The following is a 19,168-nucleotide window of genomic DNA, read 5'->3' as shown; positions in this document are numbered from 1 at the left end:
GTAATGGCAGTAATGGCAAAAATCGCAATTACTTTTGCACCAGCCTAATATATGCTACATAGGTGTATATGCACGTATTTATATATGCAGTCGTATGTCACATAACAACATATCAGTCAAGATGGACTACATAGATGATGGTAGTCCCATAAGATTACAATGAAATAAATGATGAGAAATCCTTACTGCCTAGTAACTTCTTAATGATCCTGACCCTTTGTAGGCCTAGCCTAATGTGTGTGTTTTTGTCTTATTTTTAACAAAAAGTTTACAAAGTAAAAATAAAAAAAATAGAAAAAAGTTTATGGAATAAGGATATAAAGAAAAATAGAATATATACAATTACTATCTGTCAAATAAAAATAATTTTTAACAAAGGAAAAAATATTTTATAGCTGCACAATGTGTTTCTGTTTTAAGCTGTTATTACGAAAGAGTCAAAAAGTTTAATTTTTGTGTGTGTGAAGTTTATAAAGTGAAAGTATTCCAGTAAGCTAAGGTGAATTCATTATTGAAGAAAGAAAATGTTGTTTTATAAATGTAGCATAGCCTAAGTGTAGAGTATTTTAAAGTCTACAGTAGTGTACAGTAATGTCCTAGGCCTTCACATTCACTCACCACTCACTCATTGACTCACAAGTACAACTTCCAGTCCCACAAGCTCCATTCATGGTAAGTGCACTATGTAGGTGCACCATTTTGTATCTTTTATACTGTACCTTTTCTTTGTTTAGATATATTTAGATAATTGCCTATAGTGCAGTAATGATAAAGTAATGTTACAGTATAGTAACATGCTGTACTATAGGCAATTATACCACAATGTCATAAGGTGCAGGAAATACATTTACTCAAGTACCACCGGTACAACAGTTCTCTTTCTCCCATGTCCTTGATGAAATTGACTCACAGCTCCAGGCCCTATAGGCATGGCTAAGCTCAATAAGCAGAGTATGGTCTCTAGACAAGTGGATAGACTGTATGGCATTGTTTCTCTTGCAACCCTTCCTAGCTACCAACCAACCTCTTGTTCCTTTTCTGGTGTGTATATGATTCAGCTCTTCCATCTATTCTCTTAAAGTTCCTTTTGTAATCCCACCATAATATAGAAAGTTTACAGAGTAACCTGTCACCTCTTCTCCAAATTCCACAGTGTTTTTCTACTTCTAATCATCCTCTAGCTCTATGGAGCATTTGACTATATTGATTGACCAACAATTTTCCTTCTAAAACAGGCGTTGTCAAACTTTTTCTGTAAAGGGCCAAATAGTAAAAATGTTAGGCTTTGCAGGCTATATAGTCCCAGTTGAAGCTATTTAGCTTTTAGCATTGTGGCCTGAGAGCAGCCATAGACAGTATGTCAACAGATGGGCATGGCTATGTTCCAGTAAAACTTTATTGACAAAACCAAGGTAAATGCTAGATTTGGCCAGCTGGCTGTAGTTTGCCAACCTTAACTTAGCTTAGCTTATATGATACTTCTTTTACTTGTCTGTCTTCTGCTGGCCTCTCTTCCTCCCAGTGGGTGTTCCTCGAGTCTATGTCCTGGGCTTTGCTTCTCCTTTTCTTTTCCACACTAAGATCATCTCCTCTGTGATGTCAGCTGTCACTTCTATAGAGATGATTCCCAGAAGCCCTGGCCTGATTCCTAGTTGGGTCCTATATCTTGCACTGCCTGTAAATCATCTTCCTTTGAAGATGCACTACGATTTCAGAGTCACCATCTACAACATTGAGTTGTGATCTTCGCTTCCAAATTGGCCCTTCTTTCCAGTCTATCGGGGTTACCTCCAGTCTTTCTGTTTCCTGTTAGAAACTTTGAGTTCATCTTTGTCCTTTCTTTCCTTCATCCCAATTTATCTCAAGTCTCTCACCAGAGTCCTTGAATGTATTTCTTATTCCTCTGATATGACCCTATTCAGAGCTCTTCTCAACTTGCGATTGATTTAAAACAGCCTCCTCTCAGCCGATATCCCTGCCAAAAGGCTCTCAGCTTCAGTCCAGTGTGAAGAACTCTGCCAAAGAAATCTTAAATCACTGTGATGTCCTTGTCTTACAAAGAAGGTTTGGAAATCAATAGGAAAACTAACAACCTAGTGGACAAAAAGAGCAAAGAACACGAATGCAGAATTCATAGAACATCAATGTCCAGCAAACTTATGGAAAAAAAAATGCTCATTCTTACTCATAATCAAATAAATGTAAATCAGAAGTCCAAAGTTTTGAAGGGACTGACTGCCACCCGACCAGTGTAAGTTTTCATTTTGAAAACGTGGTCAATGATGAAGATACGGGGAAACCAGCAGGCTGTAGCCCCATTTCTGGGAGTATAAACCAGTGTGGCCTCTGTGGAGGGCAGTATGGTCATATCTACCAACATGGAAATGCACATAACCTTTGGGCCAGCAGTTCCCCCTGACGGGAATCTATCTGTGGATATACTTGCAAGTCTATACAATATCTTTGCAGGATTGTTTGAGCAAAAAGCTGGGGAAAGCAAATTATGACACATCCACACAATGGAATATTATGGGGCCATTTTTAAAGAATGAAGTAGATCTCTTTGAAAATGAGGCAAGATTGCTAATATGTAATAAATGAAAAGAGTGCAGCATGTCATATACATAAAAAGATGTCCTGAGTAGGTCTCCAGATGGGTAATAGTAATTATTTGAGGGGAATAGGACTTTCCATTTTTTATTTTATATATTTTGATGATATCTTAATTTCTTACAATGTCGTATGACTAAATTCATCATCATGAATCAAACTCTTCTGCTTAGCTTTCAGAGCCCATCCAGGTTTCTCACTATTCCTTGACACACACATTCTCTTCCAATCAAGCTGGTTCTCACCATCCACAAGCACCTTGCCAGCCACACAGCCTGCCCTCTCTCATGCTGTTCACCTTCCTCCTCAGCAGCATCTTTAACCCTCAGACTTGTCAAGTTTTATCATCTCAAGGTCTTATCTCCCTCCTCCATGAAGCTCTGCTGACTGCCCCAGTCCTCAGGAACCTTACACTTTCATGAGGTCCTGTTATTAATCCTTAATAATTCTTTTTTTTTTTTTTTTTGAGATGGAGTCTCGCCCTGTCACCCATGCTAGAGTGCAACGGTGCTATCTCAGCTCACTGCAACCTCTGCCTCCTGGGTTCAAGCAATTCTCCTGCCTCAGCCTCCCAAGTAGCTTGGATTACAGGCACCCACCACCACGCCTAGCTATTTTTTGTATTTTTAGTAGAGACAGAGTTTCACCATGTTGGCCAGGCTAGTCTGAAACTCCTGACCTTGTCATCCACTCACCTCGGCCTCCCAAAGTGCTGGGATTACAGGCATGAGCCACCATGCCCAGCCAATAATTATTTTATTATTTCATGTCTCACACTTTTGGTTTCTGCATAACACCCACAGTACTGGGTGCTCAAACATAAAGACTTCATTGATTTAAAGAATATAATCCCTGGATACTGGCCTGGCGTGGTGGCTGATATGGCTTGGCTCTGTGTCCCCACCCAAATCTTATCATGTACTCCCATAATCCCCACATGTTGTGGGAGGGACCTAGTGGGAGATAATTTGAATCATGGGGACAGTTTTCCCCATACTGTTCTAGTGGTAGTGAATAAGTCTCACAAGATCTAATGGGTTTATCGGGGTTTCTGCTTTTTCATCCTTCTGATTTTCTCTTGCTGCCCCCATGATTCTGAGGCCTCCCCAGCCATGTGGAACTGTAAGTCCAATTAAACCTCTTTTTCTTCCCAGTCGTGGGTATATCTTTACCAACAGCATGAAAACAGACTAATACAGTGGCTCACACCTGTAATCCCAGCACTTTGGGAGGCCCAGGTGACTGGATCACTTGAGGTCAGGAGTTCCAGACCAGCCTGGCCAACATAGTGAAACCCCATTTCTATGAGATGCAAAAGATTAGCCAGGCGTGGTGGCGCGCACCTGTAATCTCAGCTACTCAGGAGGCTGAAATGGGAGAATCACTTGAACCCAGGAGGTGTTGCAGTGAGTTGAGATCGTGCCACTGCACTCCAGCCTGGGTGACAGAGTGAGACTCTTTCAAAATATATATATATATACACATATAATCCCTGGTTACTAAATATATTAATTTATTTTATACCTATTATTGCTTGTTTTCAAGGCAGCTTTAAATACATCAACAGGGGCCCCATATCCCCACCCCTACAAAATGTTAGTTCTTGGATTTGTTAAATATCTAAGCCTTCAGTTTAACAAACTCCTCTTTTAAGATTGAGACATCCTTGATGTATTAACATATTAAACCACTTGAAGTAATTCACACTCTAATGTGAAACTGTTTAATCAGAGACTTTGTTCCTAACAATTAGATGAGATCATCTCACTTGAAGGACTAGGAGGTGGTATTTGGAGCGGGGAGGGAGAAGAAGAGGGCAAGGAAGTCATTTAGGAACCTGAGGAATAGAGCTTGAAGGTGTCTGCAAGAGGGGAGCGGGCAGCCTTGGGGGCAGCAGGAGGGGCTGTTCAGTGGAAGAGGAGTAAAGGGGCTAGACTGAAATGGGAAGAATTACCCCTAGGGCGGGACTAGGCTGAGAGCCAGCCTGTTGGTGGACTTCATTTCAGATCATCTTTGTTGCTGTAGAACTTTAACACCTGACTTCAGAAGTCTTTCAAACAATATTGTACCTGATCCTATATTTACATGTATAGGTTGAGACATATGTATAATTTTTTTAAAAGAAAGTAGAATGTATGCATATGTTGTACATGTGTGTAAACATTTCTAGAAAAAGAATGAATATATGCATATATATGTATATTTTCCAATAGTAGTTATATGCTACTGAGAGAAAAGTGAAGTTATGAATAAATAGTTGTATTATTATAACTGATTCTGCATAACTGTGCCTTATAAATCGTGGAACAATTTAAAGACATTTCTAGCTCATTCTGTTTTACATTTATATAGAGTTATTTTTAAGGAACTTGTTGCTACTGCATCAGGAAATCTATAATATCGCATGGTAAATTATACAGTTTCTAAGGAACTGAACCAAAATCAATAAATTAAGCAAAATAAGCCTAGTAGTACACATGTATCATGTTTTTCAAGTGTATGTAATTGGCAAAAATTAATGTGATGCTGTCCTGCCATCCAAAAAGACCAGGCTGTTATTTCCCGAATTGTCAATGGGAGGCTGTTGCTATAATAGCAGCAGTAGTAGCAGCAAAAGCAAAAGATTTGGAGCAAGAAGGCCGGGATGGTTGGTGGGTTACAGGAATGCTTTAATGTTGGAAACACAGAGGAAAGAGTGGAATTAAAAAAAAGAACAACCCCCATTTTTTCAAGAGAAGCAGAACCCTTCAGCTTTTATGTCTCTGTCACTTGCTGTAGGATTCTTCATAAAGCCCTCTAACCACCTAAATAAATATTCATATGGCTGCTCAACATCTCATTAATAAAACAGGATTTGGTGGTAAAATATTTCAGAGTAACAGATGATTTTCATCTCACCCTTGTTTAACTTTAAATCTCAAGCAATTAATAAATTAGACTCAAGAGCTTTTTAAGAAGTAACATTTTACATGTACCACAAATTGCATTATTTTTATGTGTAAATAATGATGAAAGGGGAGATTGTTCCTTTGATGTCTATAAACTACACTGTAAAATATGCAGAAACATTCTTGAGTTTAGTTGGAGCCAAAACAAATAGACTAGTTCATAAAACAAAGCAGCAGCATTCTTACAGACAAGCATTATTTTTCTTTTCTTCCCAATTGCGTTTTTCCCATCTTTTATATTCTTGCCATTTCTAGTAGCAGATTCATTCCAAATTCACAAGTGATGTTAGCCTGTGTTCTCTCATCTGGAGAACTGAGCTCTTCTCAGGTTCCTCCCAATAAACTTGGCTTCCTGTACAACGCTTACAAGACCTCAGCTGGACTGCCAGTTTTAATGCAGTGAATCATTTTTGTAGGTAGTATTTCATTGCTGCCTAAAAAACTAATTATTCCATATTTTAGCAAATATTGATGTTCTTTGGAGAGATATATTTACTTTCCTTTCTATTTTCCAAGCTGGCTTATCTGATTTCATTTTGTTTTTAAAAATAGCATCAGCAAATTCTTATTTACAAAGTCTCTGAGTTTGGCCTATTTTTTTTCTTTGGCATGGTTAATAAATAGCATCTCGTTGTAAGTTCATGTCTACCTACCATGGAACAGAACACAGAAACAGTTTGGGCTCCGTTTGAATATAAAACAAGTGTGTCATTAACATCACAAGATGGTTTGTGTTCTACATCTGATGCACATGTAATCTTTGTGAACACACTGTATAGTGTTTGGTTAGATACTGTGTAGATAGGCTTATTTGGAGAAGCTCAGAATGTGTGCTTGACCTCAAATCCCTCCCAGCTAGACAATGGATATTCTTCCATGTTGTGGCCTCTGTTTCAGCCTTGCTGTTCACAAATCTACCATTTCACTTCTTGACCTAATGCTTTTTCACGAAGACTGATCCTGAGCTCCGATCACTTCAAATATCAGACTTGTCTTTCAGATCCTATGCCCTATTTTTTCTAGCTAGGTTTTTATTCTGATCTTCTTTTCTTCTAAATGGCAGTTTTCCACTTAAGCTCACCATCACTCTGTTCTCAAACATCGTGTTCTCTCTCATCCATTCTTCCTCTGTTCTTAACAAAGCTTAATGAGCGGAGTATTAACTATACTGGATTCATGTGAATCTGTTTTCTTTTATACCAGCTGAAATCATAATTCCATGTTATTTCATTGATTAACAGAATCTTGAAGCTGAAAAGAATCTTTAAAAAATTGGCTCTACTGGCCAAGCATGGTGGGTCACGCCTGTAATCCCAGCACTTTGGGAGGCCAACGGGGGCAGATCACCTGAGGTCAGGAGTTTGAGACCAACCTGGCCAACATGGTGAAACCCCATCTCTACTAAAAATACAAAAATTAGCTGGGTGTGGTGGTGCGTGCCTGTAATCCCAGGTAGTTGGGAGGCTGAGGCAGGAGAATCCCTTGAACCCAGGGGGCAGAGATTGCAGTGAGCCAAGATCACACCACTGCACTCCAGCCTGGGCAACAAAGCGAGACTCCATCTCAAAAAAAAGAAAGAAAGAAAGAAAGGAAATTGGCTCTACTGACCTCCCAGTCTTTCTACCCTCATCTCCCATTTCAAAAATGAAAATCTTAAGCCCACCTGAGGGTAAGTGCCTGGTTCTTTTTAGGCAGCTCTTAGCAACACCAAGTCTGAAATCCAGACCTTCTAAGTCTGGTCTTCTCCTCCTACTCCATGTAGTCAAATGCGCAAGAAACTGAAAACACTACTTTTACTTTACAATATATGTGAGCTGCTAAAATGGATGGAGCATCTTTCTCACCTCTACTGTGGTTCCTTGCAATTCAAGCAGAAATTTCCCTTGGCTTTTAGAGTGGGGCTCAGCAAAGCCATTTCTCATGTGGGCAGTCTGAGAAATGTTTCTTTCCTTCAATAGTTGGCTTTGTTGCTTGCTGTGATTTTTTTTTTTTTTTAATTATACTAGTGGTCCTTGCAAACAAAATGTCCAAGGCCAATTTAGAAAAGAGGTTATGATTTGAAAAGGCATCTTTTTAAACACTAATTTAAAGAGCATTCCGAAGGAAGGAACTGTTGATCAATAACGATCTCTTGCAGCCTCATAGGTGTGGAGGCTCCGCAAAGACACTTACGCCAAGATTGATTTGCAAGAAGCCTGAGGAATTTGTCTTCTAAGAGGAAGCCAGTTGTTTTGAGAATCCATTTAGTTCAAATGACTTTATTTCTATGGTGCTAAATGATCAATGTATAAATAAAAGAGATCAAGACAGCAGCATTCTTTATTTTTGGAAGGATACCAGCACAGTGGTATGAAGATGTCAGGCTCTGTGCTACTTTAAGTAATTTTTCAACCTTTGCCAAACTATGAAGTATTACCTGGAGCCCAATCTTTTTAAATACTACCACTGTTGCATTTTTCTTAAGGCTTAAAGTATCCCCTTAGATTATCTTCCATGTGTTGTGTTAAAGAGAGATATAGAACTTAAAGGCCAGGTGCAGTGTCTCACGCCTGTAATCCCAGCACTTTGGGAGGCCAAGGCAGGCAGATCACAAGGTCAGGAGATCGAGACCATCCTGGTTAACACGGTGAGACCCCGTCTCTACTAAAAATACAAAAAATTAGCCGGGCATGGTGGCGGGCACCTGTAGTCCTAGCTACCTGGAGGCTGAGGCAGGAGAATGGCGTGAACCCGGGAAGCGGAGCTTGCAGTGAGCCGAGATCGTGCCACTGCACTCCATCCTGGGTGACAGAGCGAGACTCCGTCTCAAAAAAAAAAAAGAGAGAGAGAGAGAGAGATAAAACTTAAAAACGTGGATTTTGGAACCAGGCTGCCTGAGTTCAAATCCCAGATCCACCATTTAGAAACTATGGGACCTCAAACAAGTTATTTAACCTCTCTGTGGAGCAGTTTCCTCATTTCCAAAATGAGAGAAACAATAAAGCCTGTCTCATAGGAATTGCAAGAATCAAGTGAATTAATGCTTGAAAAGCATTGGAATAGTGTCTGCTACTTAATAGGTCCTACATATATTTATGTAACTGTTAAATTACTGAAAAAGACCCTATTCAATAAGTGTTGAGATATGTTCAAGTGTAGCCCATATTAAATAAATCTATCTTAATCCCGTTTCCCTTCTAGCTTCTGTCTGTACTCCATCCCTGCTCATTTCTTATTACTTTACAGTCCAGCCTCTGTTGCCATCAGTCCACAGAAACTGTTCTTCCGGTTGCCAGTGACATCCTTGCTGCCTCTGTCTTTACCAGCTTGACTCCCCTGAAGCACCTGACACAATGGGATGCCCTCTGCCTCTCTGACAGCTCTTTCCTAGAAACCTTCACCGCCCCTGTTTGTCTCTTGCCTTGAAACCCTGTTGCTCCTCAGGGAAGCTGTTCCTGGCTTCCTTTTCTTATTAGGCTCTGCAATCTCCCTTAGGCAACCTCAGCCACTACCACCTATGTTCTGACAACTGGCAACTTTCTATCTCTAGCCCAGGTCTTTTAGATCATAGTGTGTTCTAGCCCTTTCCAAAACCTCCCTGGATATCAAAACAGATGACATGTCCTACTGAAAACTGAAACTCTCCGTGTCCAAAATGAAAATCATTATCTGAATCCCCTTAAACCTGCTGCTGCTGTTCGTGTGTTACCAAACGCAGTTCATGGCAGTGTCCACCTATTTGACCCAACCCTTCCTTTCCTCCTCTCTTTCATTGCCATGAGCAGTCCATCACCCAGCCCTCTGAGCCTCAGCTTGGCTCATCCTCTTCTGTGCATTCACAAGGCCCTTCCCCTAGTTGAGGAGAGTACTGGCCCTCCCCTGCTTCTGAACAGGCCCCCGCCCCCAGGCTTGTCCCCTTCCAAGCCCTCTTCCACACCACATCCAGAGCGATCTTTGTTCACTGGGTCCCCATGGCCCTGAGGATGCAGCCCAGATGCGCTCGCAAGGCTGCCCTGCCTGCCCCAGTCCTCTCTCTCTCCTCTTCCTTTTCTGCTGCTCACACCCCTACCATTGCTGATCTTTTAAAAAATCTTCAGTTAGGATGAGCTTTCTCTCATCCTCAGCCTTTGGCATATGCTGTTTCTTCTCCCTTTTGCCCCTTTCCCTGGCCAACTCCTACTCTTCCTACAGGTCCCATCTTGGATGTCTCTGTCTCTAGACAGATTTCCTGGACCATTCCAGCCTCTAGGACTGGTTTATGTTCTTTATTTTATTTTATTTATTTTATTTTATTTAATTTTTGAGACTGAGTCTCACTCTAACGCCCAGGCTGGAGTGTGGTGGCATGATCTCAGCTCACTACAACCTCTGCCTCCAGGGTTCAAGTGATTCTCGTGCCTCAGCCTTCCGAGTAGCTGGGATTACAGCTGGCCACCACCACGCTGGGCTAATTTTTGTATTTTTAATTTTTAATAGAGATGGGGTTTCAACATGTTGGGCAGGCGGGTCTGGAACTCCTGACCTCAAGTGATCTGCCTACCTGGGCCTCCCAAATTGCTGGGATTACAGGCATGAGCCCCTGCGCCGGAGTAATGTTCCGTTCTTTATTCACCTCTTGTGCCCTTTGGTTCTCCTGCTGTAGCAGAGCCAGATGCAATGGACTGGGTGCTGTTGCGCCTCCCACTGGCCCCTAATCCTGGCAAGAACAGGGCTGTTCACAGCAGAGCCCTGTGCCTAGTGTTCACAGTCAAATAGACCCACTGTTGTATGAAAGGTATACAACAAAAAAGAGTTCCTTTCAGAACGCACTTTCTTTTTTCAATGATGTGACAACACATATGCAGAGAAAACAAGAAATTTAACTTCTTAAGTATCCCCACATCCTCAATTTTCCATGCTTGGGGGCGAGTCCTCAGATCTATTTTCCCACTTGCCTTTTCTTTCCCTTTCTCTCTACCTCTCTCTGATGCAAATTATTTATAGTGTTTCTCTGAATGTTTCACGTGGAAGCATCTGACAAAATTTTTAGGGCTAAGAGAACAATCACACTTACAGGCTTAACCCCAAGATAAGAACACTTTCTGGTCTGTCCCTTCTCAATCGTCAGTCCCTAAACTATCTAGAAGGTCTGCAACGTTGGATTTCCCTTTCCTTTCTTCTTATAATGTTTATCCAAGTTTTTCTTTCATCCATGTTAAGGCCATATTATTTCATGACATAAAAATCCCTTTGATTTTATCAATAAGCATAAACAAATAGATCAAAAAAAGAAAGAAAGCTAAACTAAACCTTCCCAAAATAAAGTCAATAGAATTTAGTAGATACTCATTGAACTTCTACTAAAATAGACATTAAAATTAAGGGGCTCATGAAAACATAGTATTGTAATGGGATGAGTTGAAGGAAACACTTTGCAAAAACTCCATCATTGATTATATTCTACAGACAAAACAGTAAATTTTTTTTTTTTTTTTTTTTGAGATGGAGTTTCGCCCTTGTTGCCCAGGCTGGAGTGCAATGGCGCAACATCGGCTCACTGCAACCTCCACCTCCCGGGTTCAAGCAATTCTCCTGCCTCAGCCTCATGAGTAGTTGGGATTACAGGCGCCCACCACCAGACCCAGCTAGTTTTTTTGTATTTGTAATAGAGACGGGGTTTCACCATGTTGGCCAGCCTGGTCTTGAACTCCTGACCTCAGGTGATCTATCTGCCTCGGCCTCCCAAAGAGCTGGGATTACAGGCGTGAGCCACCGTGCCCAGCCAAAAGTAGTAAATATTTGATTGAAATTTAAATGGTAAATGCAACTTCCAGTTAAAATATAGCAAAATATCACATTTATGCCCCCGTGATTTTGTTTAGTTATATATGGATAGTTGAAGAGACAAGTCAAATTTTATATTAATAGAGAAAAGTTATCAGAAAAAAAAATGTACAGGTTTTTTTGTTGTTGTTCCATTTGGTTTTTAACAAGCGAGCCCACAACCTTAGTAGACAGTTCAGTTCAGTTGGCTTCCCTGCTTTTGTGTTGCTTATTTCTTCCTGGCCAAGAAGTGAGGGACCCTTTTAAACATTTTCACCTTCAGCCACCCATGCCTTCACTTGAGCACACATTGTCTAGCTGCCAGCTTTCCAAGAAATCATGAGTGGGAAAATTAAAACTCAAAAGCTATGAGAGTTTGGGATACAGGGTTTGAGAAGAAAAACAAACATTTTGCAAAGCAGTGCTTTTGTATTTACTGTATAGCATCCATAAAGTAGGCCCACTGTGCTGGACACTGAACACGAATAAGTACTTTCAAATATCTGCCTTTTGGTTAAGTCCTGGAACCAGAAGGAAGAGCTAGGATTCAAAAGCTAGGGAGGAAAAACCAACCAAAAGAAAAGATAAATATTAAGGATAGTGGTCATAATATGGCAGTTCTGAAAACCAGCAAATAAGTTTCAAAACCTTACTTTTGTCCTATTTCTAGTATTTTTTGTGGGGGAGGGGCTGAATCTTCTCTCTTCGGGGACTGACTTGTTTTTGTGTTTGTGAGATCATTCTAGATTAAAGAGAGGATGTGTGTGCTGAATACCGCCCATCTAGCCACTTGCCTGAGGCCCACAACAGCCTTTTAAAGGCTGTTTCCAGAGGCAAGGAGCCTTTTTAAATTCATAGCAAAGACTTGTAAGTGTGATGTGGTTACATGTCCTGAAATATACAGATTTATTTAGCTGAGCAAATTATATTTCCCAATGAGAGCCCAGTCATAAAGGTAGCATTTTTCTAGGAATTTTAAAAAATGGAACATGTAAATAGAAATTTTATTGCAGCTGAGAATGTCTTCAGGTTTGAATTGTTTGCACCATTGTTTACAGACTCCTGGCTTCTGAAGTTTCTAAATGCAATTTCATATTTAAAGGTGATGGCAATAATAAATGATTTCTAGAATCCAGACCTGTAGTCAGGAAAGCATGACTCCCAGCCTTCCATTCCTGTCACTTTCTTGCCCCAGCATGTTCCTAGCAAGGGCCTCGGAACCCCTTTGTCCCTGAAATGCCCCCCTACAGCATCATGCACTTCAGTTGTTTTTTTTCCTCATAGTCTCCTGGTTCCTTTTCTCATTTTCATCATTATCCTCACATTTTGAATTGATTACGCTACCAAGACTATTGCAAGGAAGGATGTGTTCCTTGTATCCCAGATGGAAACTTTGAACACATTTTCCAACAGAAACATTATTATAAATGGTGGATGAGTCTCACAGTACAATTAGCACAATATAGTATTTCAGACACATAAAGGCTAAATAATCTTTTTCAGATTCAGATCTTTCCTAAAACTTTGACTTGACTCCAAGTAGTCCCTCCCCTGCCCTGCTCTACTTTCCCCGCTCAGTCTCTTTCAACCACCAAACTCTTAAAAGAATAGGGCTGGCTGGGCACAGTGGCTGACGCCTGTAATCCCAACCCTTTGGGAGGCCAAAGTGGGCGGATCACTTGAGGTCAGCAGTTCGAGACCAGACTGACCAACATGGTAAAACTCCATCTCTACTAAATATACAAAAAAAATTAGCCTGGCATGATGGTGGGCACCTGTAATCCCAGCTGGTCGAGAGGCTGAGGCAAAAGAATTGCTTGAACCTGGGAGGTGGAGTTTGCAGTGAGCTGAGATTGCGCCACTGTACTCCAGCCTGGGCGACAGAGCGAGACTCTGTCTCAAAAAAAAAAAAAAAAAAAAAAAAAAAAAAACAAAGAAAAAAAAGAGTAGGCCTATGCCTATATTCTCTGCTTTTACCATGCATTCATTTCTTATTCTTTGCTTTATACCCAGTGCTCAGTTTGGTATAAATACTCAGTAAATTTTTGTTGAATGAAGAAATTGATTTGTTTATTTACATCTATCAACCAATAAAACTACATGCTTAGAAGTAATCCATTTCCTCCTACATATTTTTAGTATTAGCAACAGTAATAGTAGTACTGTAGTAGTAGTTGTTCTTGTGATTGTTGTTATGTTGGTGATGATTGTAAGGATAATGTTAATCACAAATCCCCCCTAACTCCCCTGATCGGCATTCAATTCTGATAACCACGTCCTGGAAATTCTCTTCTCCCTTGACTCCCCAGATTCTACACTACACTTAAAATTTCTTGGCCGGGCGCGGTGGCTTACTCCTGTAATCTCAGCACTTTGGGAGGCCGAGGTGGGTGGATCACAAGGTCAGGAGATCGAGACCATCCTGGCTAACATGGTGAAACCCAGTCTCTACTAAAAAATACAAAAAAATTATCCGGGCCTGGTGGTGGGTGCCTGTAGTCCCAGCTACTCCGGAGGCAGGAGAATGGTGTGAACCCGGGAGGCAGAGCTTGCAGTGAGCTGAGATCGTGCCACTGCCCTCCAGCCTGGGCAACAGAGCAAGACTCCGTCTCAAAAAAAGAAAATTCTTCTATGGTTATTAATACATTTGCTGCCTCTTCTTTTCTCTTCAGGGACTCTATATCTGCCCCAGAGTTTTATGTTTTTCTCTCTATTCTTTCTCTGTTAGCAAACTCACTCACTCCTACAATTTCAACTATAAATCCTCTTGCAGAACAATCCCGACTGAGCACCTGACCCTGGCTTCTCTTCAGGTTTCAGACTGAATAGACACCTCTCCATTGATGATCTTCTGGCCTCTAGAACTCAGCATATTTCCCCTCCATCCTTATTACTCCTAACTTAAATTGGAGCGAGAGTGTCAGCTGACTTTTTCCCTTCTTGCTTCCTACATCATATCAGTTGTTTCCTGACTCTCTATTACTCCTTTCCTTTCTGTTACCATTACCCTAATCCACTTTACACTTACTACTTCTCCCCTGGACTCTTCCTGGGTCTCCCTGCTCCTTCTGCTCCAACTGCTGCTTGTATTATTACCATTGCAAATAAGTCAACCATATATCATTCAGGTCTAATCATACAGCTCCCCTACTCAGAAACTTTAAACTGCTCCCTGCTGCCTAACAGCTCCACTAGCCTGCCTACCCCTCATCCTCCATTGTACCGACATGCGCCCTAAACATCATCTAGGGTAGACTATTTTTTTCTGCCTAAATATACCAATATTTTCTTGTATATAAATATTTGGTAATGCTATTTTTACCAGAATATGGGATTGCTTAATTTTTCAGACATGCATCAATTCCAAATAATAATACAATACTATTGTGAGTAGTCGAATGGGTTTCCAAAATGGAGGTGAAGCTAGGAGAGAAAATGAAAGAACTGATAGTATGGCTAGGTACACAGGTGGCTAATGAATGAAGACGTCCAAGTCATGTAATTGTTAGGAGCTGGGGAAAGCGATGCTAGGTCTGGGCTCACATTCTGAACTGACAGTAAGGGGACAAGAGTAAACCAACAGATATATATACTATTAAAGAATGTTCATCTTCATTTAAATGGCTAATAATTATTTTAAAAAACTTTGATATTCATATGGATCCAAAAAATAATAATATCATAAAATATATAGTATTGACTTTTTCACATTTTGATCAGTTGGGTTATCACAACCCAGAATAAATTAGATGTAACAAGCAGAATTAACTAAATATGTTTCATCTTTACATTGTGGGCAAGATTTATGTACATATGTACATGAAGAGAGAGATATGCACATATACATATACACACACACACATATATATATATATGTGTGTGTGTTTACATATGTATGGAAGAGAGTGACAGGAGAGAGATGATGCTTGGAGCTCAAAGGGATATATTCTCTTGGGAATCATCAGACTTTGAAGAGGGGAAGGCAGAGGGTACCTTGCATAATTTAGGCAAGGGGCATATTCAAGGCTTAGAGAACTGACATTCAAAGCTCCTTTCGAAGGGTGGCCTAAAAAAGAAAACAAAATCCAATTGACAGATGAAGACTGGCCAAACTGAGAGAGAAGAGGTGGCTTTGGTGTTCTTCAGCTCCTTGGAGATGAACTTATGGAAGAAGGAAAGTCAATTGACAGCCGGGCGTGGTGGCTCACGCCTGTAATCCCAGCACTTTGGGAGGCCGAGGAGGGCAGATCACGAGGTCAGGAGATTGAGACCATCCTGAATAACACAGTGAAACCCCATCTCTACTAAAAATACAAAAAAATTAGCCAGGCATGGTGGCGGCACCTGTAGTCCCAGCTACTTGAGAGGCTGAGGCAGGAGAATGGCATGAACCCGGGAGGCAGAGCTTTCAGTGAACTGAGATCATGCCACTGCACTCCATCCTGGGCAACAGAGCGAGACTCCATCTCAAAAAAAAAAAAAAAAAAAAAAAGTCAATTGACTTGACATGAGAGGGAATAATAGCTGTTAAAGAAATGGAGGGATCAAAATGAACTATTATTTGTGAAATATTTGAATTTTGCCTTCACAAGAGTATGTTTTCTAGGAACCAATGTGTAGCACAACACTTTGGTACAGCTCTTAAAATAAATTCTAAATTGTTCTTTAGACAGTATAGGTTTTAATTAGCTATATTTAGATTTTCTTATGTTTTTGTTTCCAAAGTTAATATAATTTGTATCCTGTGCAGATTTGGATTTGCCGTTCCCCAAAATAAAAACAGCAATTTCAGAAGGCTCGTAATAATTTTAATGATTTCCACAGGTTCTAATTGTCTGCCTACCTGGTAACCCCCCGGACCACCACTAGCTGGTAGAAAGGCATACCCTACTCACATAGTATGCATTTCCATAAAGCTGCCAGAATCCTGAGTTGCCATGTACTGTCTACCTACCTTTCTGTAAAGCACAGCAATGGAAACAGCATGCAGGGAAAGTGAGAACGACCAATGTATGGTGATTATACTGTGGTTTCGGTTATCAATGTGCTACACTTTGAATGTGTTTTCCAATTATTTTGTGCCTTATGTCTGCCATTCATATTTTTTATGTCCAGTTTTCTCTTTCCTGACCCAACATTAGCCAATGTCACTTGGCAAAGGTGATTTTCGGCATGAATGCAAGCTTCATTATAGTTCTGCGCTGCTGATAAGCACAGCTCTCTGCCTTACTCAGTTCTTGCTTTTGAGTATCGCCCACAGCACCCACCTACAGAGAGGGCAAAGTCTTTCTTCACATCTCATCAAAAGTGAAAATTAGAGCGGGACCCAGACAATTCTAACCCAGCTTACTTTCTAGTACTATTTTGGTCACTATTTACATTTGCTGGTGAAAAAAGCAGAGGGTTTTTTTTGTTGTTGTTGCTCAAAGCCCTTTTGAAGCCCCACAGCATAGCAGAAATTATATGTTTGTCTGGGCTTTGCCAGTCAGATGGAAGAGGGCGGTAACTACATGATGAGGATAGTGACGCGAATAGCCCTGACCTGTTTTATGTTATTTCTGCAAGCATTTTTAATATGCCATAAATCAAAAGTACTTGAAACTATTTCTGCCTGAGATATAAGCAATGTTAGCCATCATTTCTCCAGGCAGCGTTTCCACCTGACATATAAATACAGAATATTTCAGTCTCCTTAGAGATCTAAAAAAAGTGGATAAGGAGGTGTTTATTTTTTGTTCTACTATTCATCTTCTGTATATCATAGCCATGAATTACAGAAGAAATGATCATAATTGCCCCATGGGGGCCAGAACCATTAATTTCATACCCTGATTTTCCTTACTTATAGCATCTCAAAAATTATTTTGTTGAGCACAGTGGGCATTCAAGAGGGTGCTGGTGAGTCTCCCTTTCAACATGCTGACTCTCAGATGTTGGTGTGAGGGCGGCAGTGCTCTCTGACCAAGCAGGGAAGGGCTGCTGGGCATGCAGCATTCACAGCAGTCGGTGGACTCTGTGATGCAAATTAACCTGAGCAGTAGGTGCCTCTGGCTGTGGGGAAAGTGGTAGTGGTGTTTTATTTTTGCTTTGTTTCTACCCTTGTACTTTGACAAAATGCATGCAGTGAGTACATGCTACTTTGGTAATGGGCAAAGAGTCGAAGGAGTTATGTGTTCAGTCATGTGGTTGTTTGGTAATGGACGTGGTACCTGAAACAGAAAGTGGAATCTCTCTGCTCTACCAGAAGATCATGAATGAGCTCCCAACCCTCTTGCACTTCTTGTACTTTATTGCCATTTGTTCATTTTTTTGACTATAGCAGGGGGAGATAGAGGGAATGAAAATTTATGTTAAAAATGTTTTGACTTCACAAATGCTTTGACTCAGGCGTTTGATAAAACCTTGATGAATTTCTAAAAAGCTGGAGAGTCCCAGCTTGGTCAGCAGTATACAGTTAGATGGCCCTAATATAGAGTTTCCATAAGAAAAATAATTACAAAAACTTAACAAAAGTGTGATATATAATCATATAGGTAAATATGGTTGCCCATTTCTTATGCCCCAGTTGTGATAAAATAGCAACTAACATCTATTGAGCTCTTATATGTGCTAACATTGTGTTTTTATGTAATAATCCTCATGTCCACCATATGAGATAGGTACTGTTATTATTCCTCTGTTTACAAATGAGTAAACTGAGGCCCAGAAAAATGTAAATAACTTGCCCAAAGTCACATGACTAGCAAAGAGTTGAAGCAGAGATTCCAGCTCAGGCAGCCAGACTGGAAACCTTGAATGCTTCATTACTCTACCATGCATTTGAATGTTTCACCACTAGACTAAATGACCTCTCTAATACTAGAAACTCAATTGATTGTATAACAGTTGAATTTAGTGCTGGGAGATGACCTCTCAAATGTCTCGCTGTGATATAGATGAAAACACAGGTTCAAAGAGGTCACATGTCTTGCCTCCAGCCACGCTGCTAGAGAGAAAGTGAAGCTCCAGTTCGCCACCCACTCGTCGCCACCAATGAGCCATGCTGTCTCACCCAGGAATGCCATCACAAGCAGTTGACTGTCATTACATGAACCCGTTTGTTGTCTTATGTCTCCACAGGAATTAATTAGGTTTTAGACAGAAGCACCCAGTTTTCACCTTTTAATGAAGGTTGCCACTTTGGAGCCCAGCTCATGACAGAAAAGACCCACAGCAGAAAGTCCTTATTTAGAAAAGAGCGGGGACACAGAGTAAGCTGGGACCTGGATGGCCAGCGCACTTCTTAAGCTACAGAGAAACCTAGACCTCCCACTGTGACATCCAGCCTGCCACCAGCCTTACCACCAATGCTCTCTTGCCTCCATATCTTCAATTCCTCTCACACAAGAGGTTTCTATGGAAAATACCTCTAGGTTTGTGATGAAAGTATCTGACATGAGACTTCTGCACACACAGACAGGTTGGATTGGGAGAAGTTAGCACTGGTGTTAAACATACCATTTAGGGCAAGAGAAGGCCAGGAAATGAAATATTTATTGACTTTATTACTTCCTTGCCATCTTACACACATACAAATATCATGGGCTCATACCTCACCAAATCCCCAAAAGTATTTCAGGTGACTTAGAGAGATGCATATGGTACAATAGGATAAAAAATTAATAAGAGCCAGGCACAGTGGCTCACGCCTGTAATCCCAGCACTTTGCGAGGCCGAGGCAGGCGGATCACGAGGTCAGGGGTTCGAGACCAGCCTGACCAACATGGTGAAACCCCCGTCTCTACTAAAAATACAAAAACTAGCTGGGCGTGGTGGTGGGCGCCTGTAAT

General features: G+C 40.8%; 1 protein-coding gene across 2 annotated transcripts in view; it reads left to right on the top strand.

The window, feature by feature from the left end:
- The window catches only part of LOC116463810 (centrosomal protein of 112 kDa), a 390,683-nt gene extending 372,097 nt beyond the window's left edge, over positions 1–18,586 (top strand). For both annotated transcript variants that reach the window (XM_058434855.1, XM_032147075.3), the window contains exon 18: positions 18,459–18,586. In XM_058434855.1, coding sequence (XP_058290838.1) covers positions 18,459–18,476 — 18 coding nt within the window. In that variant the 3' untranslated portion in view covers positions 18,477–18,586. The remainder of the gene's footprint in view (positions 1–18,458) is intronic.
- The last annotated feature ends 582 nt before the right edge of the window (positions 18,587–19,168 follow it).

Source organism: Hylobates moloch, unplaced genomic scaffold (assembly GCF_009828535.3).
Source record: "Hylobates moloch isolate HMO894 unplaced genomic scaffold, HMol_V3 SCAFFOLD_67, whole genome shotgun sequence".
NCBI lineage: Eukaryota > Metazoa > Chordata > Mammalia > Primates > Hylobatidae > Hylobates > Hylobates moloch.
The sequence above is the reverse complement of the archived record's forward strand: the minus strand, read 5'-3'. Positions and strand labels throughout refer to the sequence as shown.